This window comes from Gopherus evgoodei, chromosome 4, assembly GCF_007399415.2.
Source record: "Gopherus evgoodei ecotype Sinaloan lineage chromosome 4, rGopEvg1_v1.p, whole genome shotgun sequence".
NCBI classification, from domain to species: Eukaryota; Metazoa; Chordata; order Testudines; family Testudinidae; genus Gopherus; species Gopherus evgoodei.
The window spans coordinates 22864941-22882922 of NC_044325.1; the positions used below are offsets into that span (position 1 = coordinate 22864941).

General features: G+C 47.4%; 1 protein-coding gene across 1 annotated transcript in view; it reads right to left on the reverse strand.

Annotated features, from left to right (window-relative positions):
* Positions 1–6643, reverse strand: part of EXOC3L4 (exocyst complex component 3 like 4) — a 46958-nt gene extending 40315 nt beyond the window's left edge. Inside the window, exons 1-2 of the mRNA XM_030559358.1 lie at positions 6596–6643; positions 5366–5548 (exon numbers count right to left, since the gene is read on the reverse strand). Coding sequence (XP_030415218.1) covers positions 5366–5548; positions 6596–6643 — 231 coding nt within the window. The remainder of the gene's footprint in view (positions 1–5365; positions 5549–6595) is intronic.
* Positions 6644–17982: the final 11339 nt, after the last annotated feature.

Below are 17982 nucleotides of genomic sequence, written 5' to 3' on the forward strand. Positions count from 1 at the left end.
GAAAGATGCCAGTGAACATGAGGATAGGAGGGACGCTCGAGCTGACAGGTGGTGGCAGGAAGATCAGAGGTGGCAGCAGAAAGATCAGCGGTGGTGGGATGCAATGCTGGAGCTGCTGAGTGATCAAACTGATATCCTCCGATGTCTGGTGGATCTTCAGGAAGAGCAACGGGGTCACAGAGTGCTGCTACAGCCCCTGTGTAACCACCCTCACCACTCACCATGTTCCATATCTTCCTCACCCAGACGTGTAAGAACGCATGGGGGAAGGCTTCGTGCACTCGCCCACTCCACCCCTGTGGACAGTCCCACCAAAAGGCTGTTATTACATTGAAATGTGTTTAATGGCCATTTCCTTCCCTCCTATCCTCCTCCCAAACCACACCTGGGATACCTTGTCAGTTCTCTGCCTCTTTTTTTATAATTACTTTTTAATAAAGAATACATGATTTTTAAACGATAGTGACTTTATTTCCTTAAGCAAGCTGTAATTGAATGGGGAGGGTGGGTTGCTTACAGGGAAGGCGTCAATAAGGGGGGGGGGTCATGAAGGGGAAACAAACACAGCAGTCACACCGTACCCTGGCCCGTGATGAAACTCGTTTTCAAAGCTTCTCTGATGCGCACCGCTTCGTGGTGTGCTCTTCTAATCACCCTGGTGTCTGGCTGCACGTAATCAGCGGCCAGGTGATTTGCCTCAGCCTCCCACCCCGCCATAAAGGTCTCCCCCTTACTCTCACAGAGATTGTGGAGCACACAGCAAGCAGCAATAACAAAGGGGACATTGGTTTGGCTGAGGTCTGAGTGAGTCAGTAATGTGCGCCAGCGCGCCTTTAAACAGCCAAATGCACATTCTACCACCATCCTGCCCTTGCTCAGCTTGTAGTTGAACAGCTCCTGACTACTGTCCAGGCTGCCTGTGTATGGCTTCATCATGAGCCATGGCATCAAGGGGTAGGCTAGGTCCCCCAGGATAACTACAGGCATTTCAACATCCCCAACTGTTATTTTCTGGTCTGGGAAGTAACTGCCTTGCTGCAGCAGTTTAAACAGAGCAGTGCTTCTGAAGACGCGAGCGTCATGAACTCTTCCTGGCCATCCCATGTGGATGTTGGTGAAATGTCCCTTGTGATCCACCAGTGCTTGCAGCACCATTGAAAAGTACCCTTTGCAGCTTATGTACTGGGTGCCCTGGTGCTCCAGTGCCAAGATAGGGATATGGGTTCCATCTATCACCCCCCCACAGTTAGAGAATCCCATTACAGCAAAGCCATCTACTATGACCTGCACGTTTCCCAGAGCCACAACCTTTTGTAGCAGCAGCTTAATCATTGTTTTGGCTACTTGCATCACAGCAGCCCCCACAGTAGATTTTCCCACTCCAAATTGTTTCCCGACTGACCGGTAGCTATCTGGCATTGCAAGCTTCCAGAGGGCTATTGCCACTCGCTTCTCCACTGTGAGGGCTGCTTTCATCTTGGTATTATGGTGTTTCAGGGCAGGGGAAAGCAAGTCACAAAGTTCCAAGAAAGTGCCCTTACGCATGCGAAAGTTTCGCAGCCACTGCGAATCGTCCGACACCTGCAAAACTATGCGGTCCCACCAGTCTGTGCTTGTTTCCCAGGCCCAAAATTGGCGTTCAATGGCTAGAACCTGCCCCATTACCAGCAGGATCTCCAAAGAGCACGGGCCCGCAGTTTGAGAGAATTCTGTGTCCATGTCCTCATCACTCTCGTTGCTGTGCTGCCGTAGCCGCCGCCTCTTCCTCGCCTGGCTTTGCTGGTCCATAGTCAGCATAGACAGCACGAGAATGTGCGAGGTGTTTACAAAGTCCACGATTGCAGTCTTGATCTGAGCAGGGTCCATGCTTGCTGTGCTATGGCGTTTGCACAGTTCACCCAGGAAAAAAGGCGTGAAATGGTTGTCTGCTGCTTTCACGGAGAGAGGGGTGAAGCTGTACCCAGAACCACCCGCGACAATGATTTTTGCCCCATCAGGCACTGGGCTGTCAACCCAGAATTCCAAGGGGTGGGGGAGACTGCAGGAACTATGGGATAGCTACCCACAGTGCAACGCTCCAGAAATCGACGCTAGCCTCGGACCATGGATGCATAGCATCGAATTAATATGCTTAGTGTGGCCGCGTGCTCTCGACTTTATACAATCTGTTTTACAAAACCGGTTTATATAAAATCTGAATAATCTCGTAGTGTAGACGTACCCTGAGTTTAAAGCAATTTAGTTCAGATCTATGCATTAGCCAGATCTGTGCATTCACAGCCTATAACCCAGACATGTTAGCTTTGGGCTTGGTGGTTGTCTTGTTTATGCACGGAGATCTGCAGACATTCAGCATCGGAATCTGGCTCGCGATGTGGATGGTCGGTCACAAACATCACGTAGTAGTGACTAAAGCACACTGAAAAGCCTCAGTTTTCACCTCTAGTTCCTTAAATAAGAAATCAAAACATAATGTTTTCTGTGCTCTGAATCGTCATGGTTACAGTTCTGCAGAGGCTACAAAGTGCAATGAACTTTTATATAGCAAACACTGCCTGAAAGCACTTCAAAGTCAAACAAACCAAGGCCAGCCTGGGAACAGCTTGGAGAACAATCTGATTTTTTTAATTATTATTTTTTGGTCTCACAGGCCTTATCTGCACTAGGAGCATTTAAAAACAGTTGCCCACAATTTCTAATATGTTACAAGCCCGAGTGCAGGCAACGAGCCAGCTGCTGACATCTTTTTCAGTGCCATTTCATTTCATTTCTCCTTATGGTAAAGGGCTAATCTGTGATAATTATTTTTTTTAGTCCTGCAGTGAGGAAGCCTTGGTGCAAGAGCACGACACTGTGCTCCTCTGTCACTCCCTAGAGGCACAGTGCCTCCCCTGCTTTCTGAAGGGAGGTTTGACTTCTGTATCTGGATGATTATCAAAGCCTGTTTAGTGCTCTGAATGCCCCATTACCCACCCTGGGACTGGGAGGATCCCTAATTGCCTTCTCCATGCAGATGGTGCCGCCACTGCCTCTGGGAGTCTGGCTGGGGCTGTGATGTGAATCCCTGGTGCTTCAGGTTTCTGGCTGGTTGGGAAGGGAGGGTTCCAAATAAAGGTTTCTCCTTCCCACAGATGCTGCTGCTGCTGGAGATGGAGGCAGGGCCTGATATAAAATTTTTTATTAAGATGATGCTTAAAAAAAAGTGAATGGTACAGAGTTTAAGCATAGAATTTTCTGCTTATCAGGGAATAACGTACAGATTATCAAGGGGTGCGAAGTGCAGTTTAAAATCCGGTGGTATAAGGAATACATAATCTGTAATGTCCCTGATTGGGCCTAAAAGGTTGACGGGCCAAAGTACAGACATTGAGATATGAGGGTATGAAATACATATAATGGCTATGTTCGGGTGTGGAGTATAATGAGTGGATACAGTGATGAGGATGGGTTGACCCTCATTTGGTGAGATTTAACATTCAGGGAGTTTATGGTTCCAGTTCATATGGTCCAACAGATAAAGTCTCTTGGTCCCTTTCTCGTAGTCAAAGAGCGATGTCACTCCAGCTCACGCCTCCTGGTACTGTCGGTGGCCGGTGACGTGTTCGATGTAGATGACCCTGAACCATTGGATGGTGTCTGAGACCATGAGGCGCCACATGAGCTGTGCGTAGCGTCGACTGATCCCGCAGGTCTGCAGCACACACTCGTTGCAGGGGTCCCAGGCGCCCAGGGCTCTGACAATCAGGGAGCCCATCTGCACCTCGTAGCCCTTCGCTCTCAGGGTGTCTACTAAGGTGGCTCCTTGGCCCTAAGTGCTTCTAAGCTACCAGCAAATTACAGCACCTTTATGTCTGCTGAGCTGGGCTGGCCATGGAGTGAAGGGGTGGAAATAGTGCTCCTCTCATTCCCTGCCTGCTTGTTCCAGAGATAGTGAGCCTGCAGCCCCAAGGGACTGGTAGCTGGCATAGGTATGTAAGGAGAGTCCTTGCTTCCCCTTCCTCCTTTGCACAGCACTGTCATCCCGACACTCCCCGTGGAGTATCCTCTTTTCCAATATGGTAACCCTATCCCCCCTACACACCTCCATATGCTATCCTGTGACTCGGAGTTCTCCCATCAACGTAGGTTATGTTCAGATGGCTTTTGAGAACATTAGAATTCTGTGCAAAGGCTAGGGACGGTTATTGTTATGAAGTGTTTATACTGCAGTAGCCCTCAGCAGCCCTGATAAGGATCAGGTCCCCACTGTGCTAGAGGCTTTACAAACATATCAGAAGGCACAGTCTCTGCACCAAAGAATGCAATATTTACCATCTATCAAATAATATTGTGCAAGAGGGTGAAAACGTAGCAACACTCTGCAGTGAGGCATCAGAATAAAATAGCAGCGTTTTACCAAGATGGTAGGAAACAATTTGCAGGTAAATCCAGATCACAACATTAAAGTTACAATTAAAAAAAAATAGGAGAGGTGAGATGACCTTTTTTTGTTTTGAAAAGGAATGCTAAAAAAATAACAAAAGCTTTCAGGTGATTTGGAACCGTCAAGTTGTGCACCAGCTTAGCTGAATATTATTATTTATATTGTAGTCGCACCTATGTGCTCCAGTCATGGACCCCACTATGCTAAACACTATAAGAACACAGAATAAACCACAGGCCCTGCCCTAAAGAGATTAAAATTTAAGTATAAAATAGGAAACCGAAGATGGATACAGACTGAGGAGGGAGCACAAAATGTTTCATGTAGCTAGGTCAGGGGTTCTCATAACAAAAATTTTGGTCGCCTCAGAGTGTGGCCACCAATTCTTGCTGGTGGCCACTGACAAATTTTCTTAAAATACGTAATTAACTTTAGGAAAAACAAATAAATATGCACCTACACACATTGAAATTATTGGCAATTGATAGGGCGCCTTTTGCAGACTCAATAAAAATCATGTACAGTGGTATTTTGGCTTCCTGCATCCCTCCTCAGTCCCCCACCCACCGCTCACCTCCTCTCATCTGCCACTCACTTCCTCACTCCCCTGCCAGAAACCCCTATGCCAGCCCCGAGAACCCCCACCTGCTGCTGGCTGCTGTTTCTTGCCTCCTCCCCTCCACCCGCAGCAGGCTCCCTCGCCACTCTCCTCTTCAACCCTCTGCTGTCCACCGCTGGCCTTTTCACCCCCTCTACAGTGGTGGGCCACCACAGGAAAAGCCAGAGGAGCAATACCTGTCCGGGCAGGCTCTCTGGAGAGCATGGCTAATGGTTCCTTCCTGTGCTCTGCAGGTAACTGGGAATGAACATGGAGGCCTCTTGCTGCTGCTAGGATCCCTGCAGGGCACAGGGGGGTTGGCAATGGCTCCCAGAGAAACTCACCTGGTTTAGCTGGCAGCAGCAGTTCCTTGCTCTCCTCAGAGCCTGGCAGCTGATCTCTCTCCCTCCAGTGAGGTTCTCCTCCTCATCTTCTTCTGGATTTCCAGAGGGAGTTACTGAAAACAGCCTGTACGAGGAAGAAAAGCGGTGTCCCCAGGCAAAAGTCCCTGCAGCAGTTTGCTTCACCTGTTTGGGCTCGGAGAGCTGTTTTCACTTTCACTCTTGCATTGCTAACAAAAGGGGAATAGGCCCTGGGGAAATTCCAGGAAAAGGAGAGTAAACATTTACAATGCCCTGGGGTGGATGAACCTATGTACCTGAGTCTGAAAACACTCAGCTGGCTGCTGTCATGATACTTTTGAAGGTCATTGTGTGCAACAGGGAAAAGAGAATCTTCCCTTAACCTCAAAATGATCTGTGCGATTATATTTCTCTGCCTGAGGCTTGTGTGGGCACTGGGCAACAGTCTGACCTATTACCATTGTGGCTGTGCAATCCCAGGCAAGTCTACAAGAGGAGAAAAGAATTTGGCCCACTTGTCTTTGGTTTTGACTCTGGTGGATTTGAACCCCCAACAGTATTTGCTTTGGGGTCCAAATGCATGTCCAACTAAATCTCAGTTGAAACTGTTATATTTAGCCAACTGTCCTGCATTCCCTGGAATGATTCACTGGCTTGGCTTGTGCAATGAAAGGATAAACCAGGAGAGCTGTGTGCATTCAGGTGGTGGTGGTAACACTTTGTTCACCTCTAATCTCCGTGCACCAGTCATGGGTGTCTGCCTGTGTGTGCAGTACTGACTTCAGTTCTGGGTGCCTCAGTCCCAGGAATGGATTGACAAATGGGAAGGAGTTCAGAGAAAAGAAGCAAAAATATACCGGATTGCTTATGGGGACAGTTAGAAGAGCTAAGGATCAGTGTAGTTGCTTGGCTGGTTAGTGATTTTTAAGTACTTTAACCCTTTCAAGCTCAGAATGGGTTGAGATCCGATCTTTTCCCCTATGTGACGATTCTGTGGTTGCAATCAACAAAGTCGCGGGTTATTTCTGCAGTGCCGTAGGTGTGGATGGTGAGTATTCACAGAGAAGATAAGGTCTCCGCCCCGAGGAGGTCACAGTCTGCAACACAGTGGCCTGAGGTACCAGATCTAAATAATCTACTTGCTTATTTTACAATACGATATGGAGCAGTTAAAATAACAGCGCGAAGTCCAACACACCAGCAATGCTCTACAGCAGCTCCCACGCGGAAGCTGGGATGCAGTTTCCTCCTCAGCTGCATGGCAGATTTGGATGCTAATTTGAAGAGGAGTGAGTGAATGGCAAAGGAAAAGCAAACACTGGGGATGAGCCAGTGATGCGATGGAAGGATCCAAACTAGGCCTAATTGGAAAGCTCTACAAGTACAAATATAAAAATATTCCTTGTCGGAACTTGGGATTATCCCTGATCAGCCTTTGGTGTCCAGAGACCCCTATAGCTGCACCATTGCAAACCCCCACTATAGACAAGGCTTCAGTGTCCTTCTCATGCCCTACTGAGCAGATGCTGGTGCACTCAATAAACTGTTGTTCAGCCCTGCAGTCTTGCATCTGGAAAACACATACTCCTGAAAAGAGTTCACCATCCTGAGGGAGCGTCGCCAAATTACTTTTCACACATAAGCCATGGCATAATTCCCTGTCTGCTCTCTGGGTGCAAATGGTGCAGGAGATTTATCGTCAGTATTATTTCTCTCTCATTACTTGGGATTTCTGATCCTCCCAATCATATTATCAGGTTGCCTCTTACAGTGAAATGCAATGACTGGATTTAAGCTGGGGCCTCCTTCCAACCAAACCAATTCAAAGGGGAGGAAAGAGAAGAAAAGAAAAGTAAAAATGGTTTGAGAATAAGGGACTGAGAGAAAATCCATGTGAATCTTTCAAGCTAAGGCCTTTTCTTGTAGTCATAGCGTGAGGCCTAAGGCCTTTGTCTGCAGCCATATTAGGAGAGCAGCAGCCATTAGCTAAGAAGCAGGAAGTCACATCCTCACATTCTGTCTAAATTACATTAAAACAATGTAATATCAGGCTGTTAAGAAGGCGCTCCTGTCCTAATAGCACCCACTATCACCAGATAAAGAAACCAATCTTAAGATGGTTAAAGAAAACTTAGGGCATGCTACACTTGCAGATGTAGAGCACTTTGAATTAAACTAGCCTTCATAGAGAGCAGTGGGGGAAGCACTGCAGTCTGTCCACACTGACAGTTGCAAGCGCACTGGGGTGGCCACCTTTGCAGCACTTGCAGCGGCATTGGGAGCGGTGCATTATGGGCAGCTATCCCACAGAGCACCTCTTCCCATTCTGGCGCTGTGGCCTGTGGGAAGGGGTCAGGGGTGCGGGGCATTCTGCGTCCTGTCCCAACGCCCCGTGATGCATCGGTTCACATCCCCGCAATCCCTCTGCTTCCATCCGCGTTTGGTGCCATCTTTCAGTGTTTTTTGTACTGCGCAATTTGTCTTCCCTTTCAGTCTGCGGGAATGGAGCCCAAACTGCTGAGGAATATGCTGACGAGTCTCGCCAGCACGTCACATTTGGCATTCGAGTTACTCATTAAGGTCTAAACGGACAGTGAGGACTCTGACGATGATATCGACTCAAGTAACGCATATGACATGAGATTGCTTGTGGTATTCACAGACATGCTCACCACCGTGGAACGCTGCTTTTGGGCTTGAGAAACAAGCACTGAGTGGTGGAATCATGTCGTCCTGCAAGTCTGGAATGACGAGCAGTGGCTGCAGAACTTTCAGATAAGAAAAGCCACTTTCATGGGACTGTGTCATGAGCTCGCCCCCACCCTGTGGCACAAGGACATAAGATTGAGAGTTGCCCTGAAGGTGAGAAGTGGGTGGTTATTGCAATCTGGAAGCTGGCAACTCCAGACAGCTACTGATCGGTCGCTAACCAGTTTGGAGTGAGAAAGTCAACCACTAGAATCATGTTGATGCAAGTTTGCAGGGCAATTAATTGCATCCTGCTCAGAAGAACCATGACTTTGGATAAAGTGCATGACATTGTGGCTGGTTTTGAACAAATGGGTTTCCCTAACTGTGGAGGGGCAATAGATGGGACACAGATTCCAATTCTGGCACCAGCCCACCTAACCTCTGAGTACATTAATCGGAAGGGGTATTTCTCTATAGTTCTCCAGGCGCTTGTGGATCACCATGGGAGTTTCACTGACATTAACGCAGGCTGGCCCAGAAAGGATGCATGATGCACACATCTTTTGGAACACTGGCCTGTTCAGGAAGCTGCAAGCTGGGACTTTTTTCCCAGACCAGAAGATCACCGTAGGGTAAGTTGAAATGCCCCTTGTGATCCTTGGAGACCTTGCTTACCCTTTAATGCCATGACTCATGAAACCCTACACAGGGAGCCTTGACAGTAGCAAGGAGTGATTCAACAACAGGCTGAGCCAGCGCAGAATGACTCTGGAGTGTGCTTTTGGCCATTTAAAGGGCTGCTGGCATTCTCTGTATGGGAAGCTGGACCTTGCCTATGACATCCCCACAGTTATATCCGTGTGCTGTACCCTCCATAACATTTATGAATGGAAGGGTGAAAGATTCATTCAGGCATGGAACTCAGATGTTCAACACCTGGGTGCTGAATTTGAACATCCAGAGAGCAGGGCTATTAGAGGGACCTGGCATGGGACTGCAAGGATTAGGCATGCCTTGAGGGAGCAATTTGAGGCTGAACGCCACCAGTAATGTCTGGTGCCCTGCACGGGAGTGAAGTGCAATGGTTCCAGTGTTAGTAAGAATCTGTGTTTGCTACGCTGACTTGCAGTGCCTGTTGCTTTCCTGGGCTAAGGTATCTTTTACTTTAATCAGTAATAAAGTTTTCAAAGCCAAAAAATCCATTTATTGAAAAGAAACACAACTGCCTGGGAAACAGAAATGTCAAGGGGGTGGGGAACGATACAACCACAGATTTGTGTATGTCCTGCCTGAAGTGCCGTGCTATGAGTGCTGCACTTCAGGATGGTTATACTGCATGGTGTTGAGGGTTGAGTAGAGTAGGTAAGGGTCATAGTTTTCAGGGCTGGATGGTGAAGCTACAGGTGTTGGAGACAGCTGGTGGTGATAAGAACCCAGATGTTGGGGAAAGTGGGTTGGAGGTGACATGGGGGCACAAGGGAAAGAGTTTTGGGACAAGGGCTGCAGAAGGGAGAGGTGACGTGGTAGTGCTCCGCCTGCATGGCTATGAATGCCTGGATCAGGTCTGCTTTGCACTCCATGATGCTTATCAGCTAATCCGTGCTTTGCTGCTGGAACTCTGCGCTTTTGTGCCGGCATCGTCATTCTGCTGGTGGATCCTCCTTTCACTCTTCCTCCACTCCTGCACTTCTAGATGCTTGTTAAGGGACTGCTGTCTTACTTCATGCAGCATGTCTTCCTTGCTTCTATGTGGCCTCTTCCAAATTCTTTGGAGTCTTTCAGCTGGTGATAACATGGACAGCTGAGATCTCAAGGTTGCATCTGTAAAGGCAAAATACAACACTTAACAGAGGCAACATTGTTCACACCAGACAGAGCAATGATTCCACCATACTTAAGGGCAAGCACAGTCTACACAATAGCATAATTTGCCTGTTCCAAAGTGAGCGCACATAACCCATAAGAGCCCCAAAATGGTGAGTAAGCACAGGGGCAAGGGGGAGTGATTGTTTCATGGAAGTACTGTCCTCTTGGTTTCTGTGCCTTGGGGAGAGCCAACAGCTTCAGGGGAACCTTATACTCAACACTGTCCCCACATTCTCCACAGAAGTTCATCCTGGAAGATATCTCGCTGCTGGGGGTGACCTGGGAAGCAAGGGAGGGTCTTCTACTACAATGTGGCTTCTGCCCTGGCCCATATGCAGCTTTCCTGTGTGCAGCAATGGTCCCACCGCCCCTCACAGCACAGTGGCCCAGACATGTTAGCCTGACTGGGACAAGGACTGCAGTGGCTATCCCAAGAAACCTGCACAAGTGCGTTGCCCACGTTCTGGATGAGACCTTTGAAGAGATCACTGAAGCTGATTACCACGATGTGAGAGAGCACATCAATACCCTATTCCACATCTAGGCAGGCATGCAGCCCTAACCCTCCTCACCCCAAGAACCCACACTGAATAACTTCCTTTCCAAAATAAAAGCCGCTTACCGGGAACCTCCTCTGATGTTTGTCCTTGCCCAAGCACTGTCTGCCGTGACTGGCTACCTTCCTCCGGGCTTGAGAACAGCTCCTGGGTGTCTTCCTCCTCCTCAGCACCCTCGCTCCCGCTTTCCTCCTCCTGCCTTGTTGAACTGGGCTCTGAAGTGTCCATGGTGATCCTCGTAGTGGAGGTGGGGCCACCCCCAAGTATCATGTCCAGCTCTTTGTAGAAACGGCAGCTCATGGGGGCAGAACCGGAGTTGCACTTTGTCTTGTGGGCTTTGCAATAGACATTCCGCAGCTCCTTCACTTTAACCCTGCACTGCAGTGCGTCCCGATCATAGAATCATAGAATATCAGGGTTTGAAGGGACCTCAGGAGGTCATCTAGTCCAAGCCCCTGCTCAAAGCAGGACCAATTCCCAACTTAATCATCCCAGCCAGGGCTTTGTCAAGCCTGACCTTAAAAACCTCTAAGGAAGGAGATTCCGCCACATCTCTAGGTAACCCATTCCAGTGCTTCACCACCCTCCTAGTGAAAAAGTTTTTCCTAATATCCAACCTAAACCTCCCCCACTGTAACTTGAGACCATTACTCCTTGTTCTGTCATAAGGTATCACTGAGAACATTCTAGATCCATCCTCTTTGGAACCCCCTTTCAGGTAGTTGAAAGCAGCTATCAAATCCCCCCTCATTCTTCTCTTCTGCAGACTAAACAATCCCAGTTCCCTCAGCCTCTCCTCATAAGTCATGTGTTCCAGCCCCCTAATCATTTTTGTTGCCCTCTGCTGGACTCTCCAATTTTTCCACATCCTACTTGTAGTGTGGGGCCCAAAACTGGACACAGCACTACAGATGAGGCCTCACCAATGTTGAATAGAGGGGAATGATCACATCCCTCGATCTGCTGGCAATGCCCCTACTTATACAGCCCAAAATGCCATTAACCTTCTTGGCAAGAAGGGCACACTGTTGACTCATATCCAGATTCTTGTCCACTGTAACCCCTAGGTCCTTTTCTGCAGAACTGCTTCCTAGTCATTCGGTCCCTAGTCTATAAGAGTGAATGGGATTCTTCCGTCCTAAGTGCAGGACTCTGCACTTGTCCTTGTTGAACCTCATCAGGTTTTTTTTTGGCCCAATCCTCTAATTTGTCTAGGTTCCTCTGTATCCTATCCCTACCCTCCAGCATATCTACCACGCCTCCCAGTTTAGTGTCATCTGCAAACTTGCTGAGACTTCAGTCCATGCCATCCTCCAGATCATTAATGAAGATATTGAACAAAACCTGCCTCAGGACCAACCCTTGGGGCACTCTGCTTGAAACCGGCTGCCAACTAGACGTGGAGCCTTTGATCACTACCCATTGAGCCCGATGATCTAGCCAGCTTTCTATCCACCTTATAGTCCATTCATCCAGCCCACACTTCTTTAACTTGCTGGCAAGAATACTGTGGGACACCATATCAAAAACTTTGCTAAAGTCAAGGAATAACACATCCACTGATTTCCCCTCATCCCTAGCCCCTTTCCGTCATGTCCCTTGATATCTGCCCAAAGATATCATAATTCCTATGGCTGGAGAATAGTTGGGACTGGACAGCTTCCTCCCTCCAAACACTGATGAGGTCCACCTCGCCATTGCTCCATACTGGGGATCTCCTGCGCATGGAGGAATGGTCATCTGGAAAGATTTGCTGAGAGCATTCTGTGACAGTGTACCCCATAAGGATTTATGGGATGGGGGTGCTCACAAATGTATGTATGATATAACTGGAATAGGGTATGCTACATATGCTATGTAACATATTTATGTAAAGGTTATGATCTACTGGTTATGTTCATCCTAGTTGTATGCAGGCACCATTTGTGTGTTCAAAGTTATGAACATTGGCTGTATGATTGCTTGATTTCTAAGTAGCCTTAGTTAGAACATTTGGCCACTTCTTGGGAAAGGAATGTGCAAATTAGGTGCTCAGTCCGGAAGCACTTAACAGACAAAAGAGCTTGGAATTCTCCAATTCACATGTAAGCAGAGTCAGGATGAGCTCTACCCTGACATCTGGTGGTGAATTATGGGGAGTGTGGAAAGGAATTTCAGGTATTTGCATTGGCACACCCACCCCACCTAGCATAGTCCACGGCAGCCTGGGATGGTTATTTTGACAGCTCTGGGATCTCCAATTTCTTTGTTATTGGGGCAAGAGGAATAAAGTGTTGTCACCCTGATTATTTGAATGAGGAACTATGAGACTGCTTTATGACAGAGATGTCTCAACATCAATTAAGTATCACTTGCTAGACAAGGGACATGGGTGCCAAAACCTAATGAAAAGAGAGAGGTTGGGGATTGGTGTGTGTACCTGATGGTTTGGCCCCTTTTTGAGGGCCTGGAATACCAATTGCACATTCTCCTCTCTCCACTGTTGAAGAGCAGAGCTAATTTTGATTCCATTAGGAGTCTATCTAGCGGTTGCTGAGCTGAATTCACATTAGGCCAATGGTGCACCAGCACTGGGGCTCCCCTACTACAAGCTGAAATCACTAAGAGCTGAAATCACTAAAAGAGCTAACCTTACGGAGCTGAGATCACTGAGTGCTGTGTTAACTAGTGGGGGAGCCTGAAGATCTATCGCTAAGTGGCTGGCAGAGCGGAGCAGTTTGCAGCATGTTGGAGCAGCCCATGGAACAGTGAGCAGAGTGGAGTGGTTTGTGGGGATGGCTGGAGCAACTCATGAGTCGGCTGGAAGAGTGGCACAGCTGGTGGAGTGGAGTTGGTCATGGTGAAGGCTGCAGCAGAACTCCACGGAGAGACGGAGCAGTTGGCCCTGGCCTACATAAGGTGCCCCCTTAACACCCTCTGTGTGCCCCCCCTTTCCACCCAGGCTGAGGGGGTAAAATTCTGCAGAAAAACTTTTGAATTCTGGGATGGCACCGACCAGAGATCTTCAGGTTGTTGGACTTTGGGGTGATGGGACTTTAAGACCCTAAGTGGGAAAGGACATTGCCAAACATACTTGGAGGTGGGTTTTTTGCTTATGATCTGTGTTATAATCCTGTTTGTGGTGTTTCTCCAACGTGATGCCGCATTGTTTCTCTCCTTTATTAAAAGGATTTTGCTACACTCAGACTCATGCTTGTGAGTGGGGAAGTATTGCATCCTAGAGGCACCTGAGGGGGAAGGTGGTATGTAATTGTCCCAGGTCACTGGGTGGGGGCTCGAGCCGGTTTTGCATTGTGTTATTGAAACGGAACCCCAGGATACTGAACCCGGCCCTTGTTGCTACCAACTCAGAGGGGCAGAAGGGTTATGTACATAAGAAGTCTTCCTGCAGACATACAAGATACCATGTGGACAATGGCTTCTGCCTGTAAAGACTGAGTCATGCATGGATATGTGACTTGCCCAGGTGACTGCAGAACTCCATCTTGGAGCTGGACTTTGCATAGGAGTGAGGAAGGGGGTCTCCACCCACAAGAGAAAGTCTATTTAAACCCATGAGAGACCCCTCCATTTTGTCTTCAGCTGGCTAAAGAAGGAGTCTCTCAACCCCACCAGGATACTTAAAAGAAACTGGAACAAAGGACAATAACTACAGAGGGTGTGAGTGATTGCTGGACCCAGGCTAAAAGGAGATTAGCCTGTAACAGGGAGCATTCTGGAACTGGTGAGGATCTTATCGGTATTTAGTTTGATTAGACATAGATTTGTGCATTTTATTTTATTTTGCTTGGTAACTTGCTTTGTTCTGTCTGTTACTACTTGGACCCACTCAGATCCTACTTTCTGTATTTAAGGAAATCACTTTTTACTTATTAATTATCCCAGAGTATGTATTAACACCTGGGGGGGGGGAGAAGCAAACAACTGTGCATATCGCTCTATCAGTGTTATAGAGGGCGAACAATTTATGAGTTTACCCTGCATAAGCTTTATACAGGATAAAACAGATTTATTTGAGTTTAGACCTCATTGGGAGTTGGGCATCTGGGTGCTAAAGACAAGCACACTTCTGTGAGCTGTTTTTAGGTAAACCTGCAGCTTTGGGGCTGGTAATTCAGACTCTGGGTCTTTGTTGAATTAGACAAGAGTGCCTGGCTCAGCAAGACAGGGTGCTGAAGTCCTGAGCTGGCAGGGAAAACAGGGATAGAAGTAGTCTTGGCACATAGGTTGGCAGCTCCCAAGGGAGTTTCTGTGATCCAACCCGTCACACGCTCCACGCCTGGCTGAGCAAACAGGAAGAGGATTTTCAAAATTCCCAGAGAATTCAAAGGGCGGGTCTGACAGTTGCTCACCTGAGGGCAGGGCAGTAGAGTTCAAAGTGATGACCAGAGTAACTAGAACAGGCATTGTGGGGCACTTCTGGAGGCTGATCAGAGCTCATTAACAGACCAGGGGGTCCACACTGGCGCTGCAGTGCTCCAGCGGTGGCGCATCAAACATTATTCCACTCGCCAAGGTGGATTACCAGGAGTGCTCTAGCCGCAGAGTCTGGGTGCTCTACGTGCCTGGCCTGTGCGGACACATCATGAGTTAGAAACCTGGGGCTGCTTTAATGTGCTCTAACTTGCAAATGTAGCCTTGCCCTTAGTTTGGTAGCATTCTGTCTGGCAAGAAATCAATTATCAATAGTTGTGGTTGTGAAATCCTCATTTCTTTATTGTTTTGTCTTTATGGTCCCCACTTCTCTATTGTTTATCTGATCTCTATCTGGTTCCTTGATTGTTTCTGTCTGTTATATAATTAATGTTGCTAGGTGTAAATTAATTAAGGCGGTGGGTCTGATTGGATAGAGAATTTTGTTACAATATATTAGGATTGGTTAGTAAAATTTTAGTAAAATGATTGGTTAAGGTATAGGTAAGCAGGACTCGAGTTTCACTATATGAACCGGAGTCCAAGAAGGAGACCAGCAGAAGGAACAGAAGAATAAGAAGGAAGGACCTGGAAGAAGAACTCACCTCTAAGACACAGCCTAAGATCAAAGTGGCTAAGTTTCCTCTGCACGACCATGACGTGCAGCAACTAGAATCCAGATGAGACTGACCTTGCCTGGCCAACAGGGAAAGTCCACTTGCATGATCAGGATTGGTGAGCGTAGCACTGTATGCTTAGCATGTGTATTCTGTTTGGTAATTGTTAATAAATAGAGAATAAGGATATTACTGTGTGAGGCTCTTCCACTGGTTAAAGGTCCTGCAAACCTACAAAGAGTAAACTCCGAGCCCTAGGAATTGGGTAAAGGTGGGTGCCCCAAGAGTGTGTGAGTAACAGAGAATTTTGTGCAGGTAACAAATCCACCTCTACACGGGGCTGTACTCAGGGACAGAGACGTTGTGCCAGTACAACCCCCCAGTTAACTACCCGCAGGAGCAGTTTTTAAGCCATGTGAGAATTCTGCAGAACGGCTTTGAATGAAGGGGAAACTATACATAGAGAACTGGCTTTTGGCTGCCACCCAGGAGCGTGAGCTTGAGTGCTTTGTTCAGATTCCGCCGTATTGTATTGTGCAAAAATACCAAGACTTTCTAATTCTCCCTCATCGCAAGGTGTGATTAGTGCAGGGTGCTACTGGCAAGGTGCTGCTGGTCTCCATATAGCATAGTGGTGGGTGCATCAATGTTGCGGGAGATGACAGAACATATACAGACACGATGTGCTTCTGCAGAATAAGGCTATATCTAGGCTTAAAATGCTACAGTAGCACAACGGCACCACTGTAGAGCTTCAGTGTAGATACTTAATACAGCGATGGGTGGGGAGCGGTTCTTCTGGTACTGTAGGTAACCTATCTCCCCAAGAAGAGGTACCTAAGTCAGTGGAAGAGTTCTTCTGTTGACCTAGCACTGTCTACACCAGGGGTTAGCTCTGCTCAACCACATCTCTCAGATATGTGGATTTTTCATCCCTTTGAGAGATGTAGCTGTGCAGATGTAACTCCGACAATGACCTCTAACCTGGAAGTCCCTCAGTATCCAGATATGTAGAAGGATGGCAGCCTGGCAATGAAACTGGGTAGAGTTGAGGTTGGTTACGTGACCTTTTGCCTTTCATACTTTCTGATATTTGAGCTGGGTTTTCAAAGTGTAACCTTAACCCCAGTTTCTAGGCTTTCCAACACTTGTGCCTTTCTGGAAGGTTTCACCCTGAAAATGACTCTGGAAATGGCTTTTTGGGTTTCCATGGTGACTGTATCTGACTCCAGATCAAATTGTTCAAGAGTACTGGTAAAGAAATGTGGTGGGAGGTAGGGTTGTTTTGTTTTTTTCTAATTGCGAGTTCACCCTTGGAGCTGAAAGCCCAGCTGTGTTCTTCCTAGCTCATACATCTTCACTACCAAGAAGTATTCTTCAAGCCAAATGCTGCTCCACCTTACACCCCTTTCCCTTCACATGATGCCTTCACCTGTATCTTCAGTGGGGGTGGTAAAGGTATATGGTACTCTTTTAGTCCTGTAATTGAAAATTGGTGAACAGTTCTGTTGATGACTGACAAGATGGGCTAGCTACCTACACATTTTTTCTGAGGGTGTGTCTACACCGTAGTCCCGGGGTGCGATTGCAGCTCATGTAGACCACACCTTAGTTAGCATTAATCTAACTAGTTCAGGTGCCTGAGCAGTGAAGCTGTGGCAGCACGGGCTTCAGCATGGGCTGTACAAGCCTGCCTGAACCCTAGGCTAGCTGCAGCCCATGCTGCTGAGTTTTCACTGCTCCAGTACCCAAGCTAGCTAGATTGCCGTTCACGTACACCTATCCAATCAGACCTTGTGATTGTAGAGTAGACATACCCTTAGTAGCTGTTCTGGCTCAACCAGGCCATCAGGAGTCCAAAGCACTATGAAACTTTTCTGTCCCTAAAGCGACTACATAAAAATAGCACTTTCTTTACTTGACAGATGTGCTCCATGAGCCTGATTCAAAGCTGGCTGAAGGCAATGGAAAGATGCCCATTGATTTGGTGGGCTTTGGAGTCAGTAGACCCATACTTGAAATAACTGATAGACATTTGCAGCTTTAACTCCCAACTGAACAAACTTTTTGGCTGGGATTTATTAGAGAAGGATCCAGGCAATGCAAGAAAGCTGGTCATCTAGCAGACAGTGGCTGCTCCACTACTTATCTCTTACAGCAGGCTAATTTGCTACACAGGGCTTTCAGGAACATTGTCTGAGATCAATACACAACACCTCGTTACCGTTTCATTATGATCTCTTCCTTTGTCCATAGTTGTTGACAGGGTGTAAACACTTAGCTCCATCTCAGTCCGTAACATTAGTTTAATTAGATGAAAGTGTGTGGACATGTCCACAAAACTACCCTGTGAAGAGGAAGATGGTCTTGATCTCTGCTGTGATCTGTAATTTATTTGAATTTTTCAATGCCCTGCACATGCAAGTCAGAAATAACAATTTTTACATTTCATATT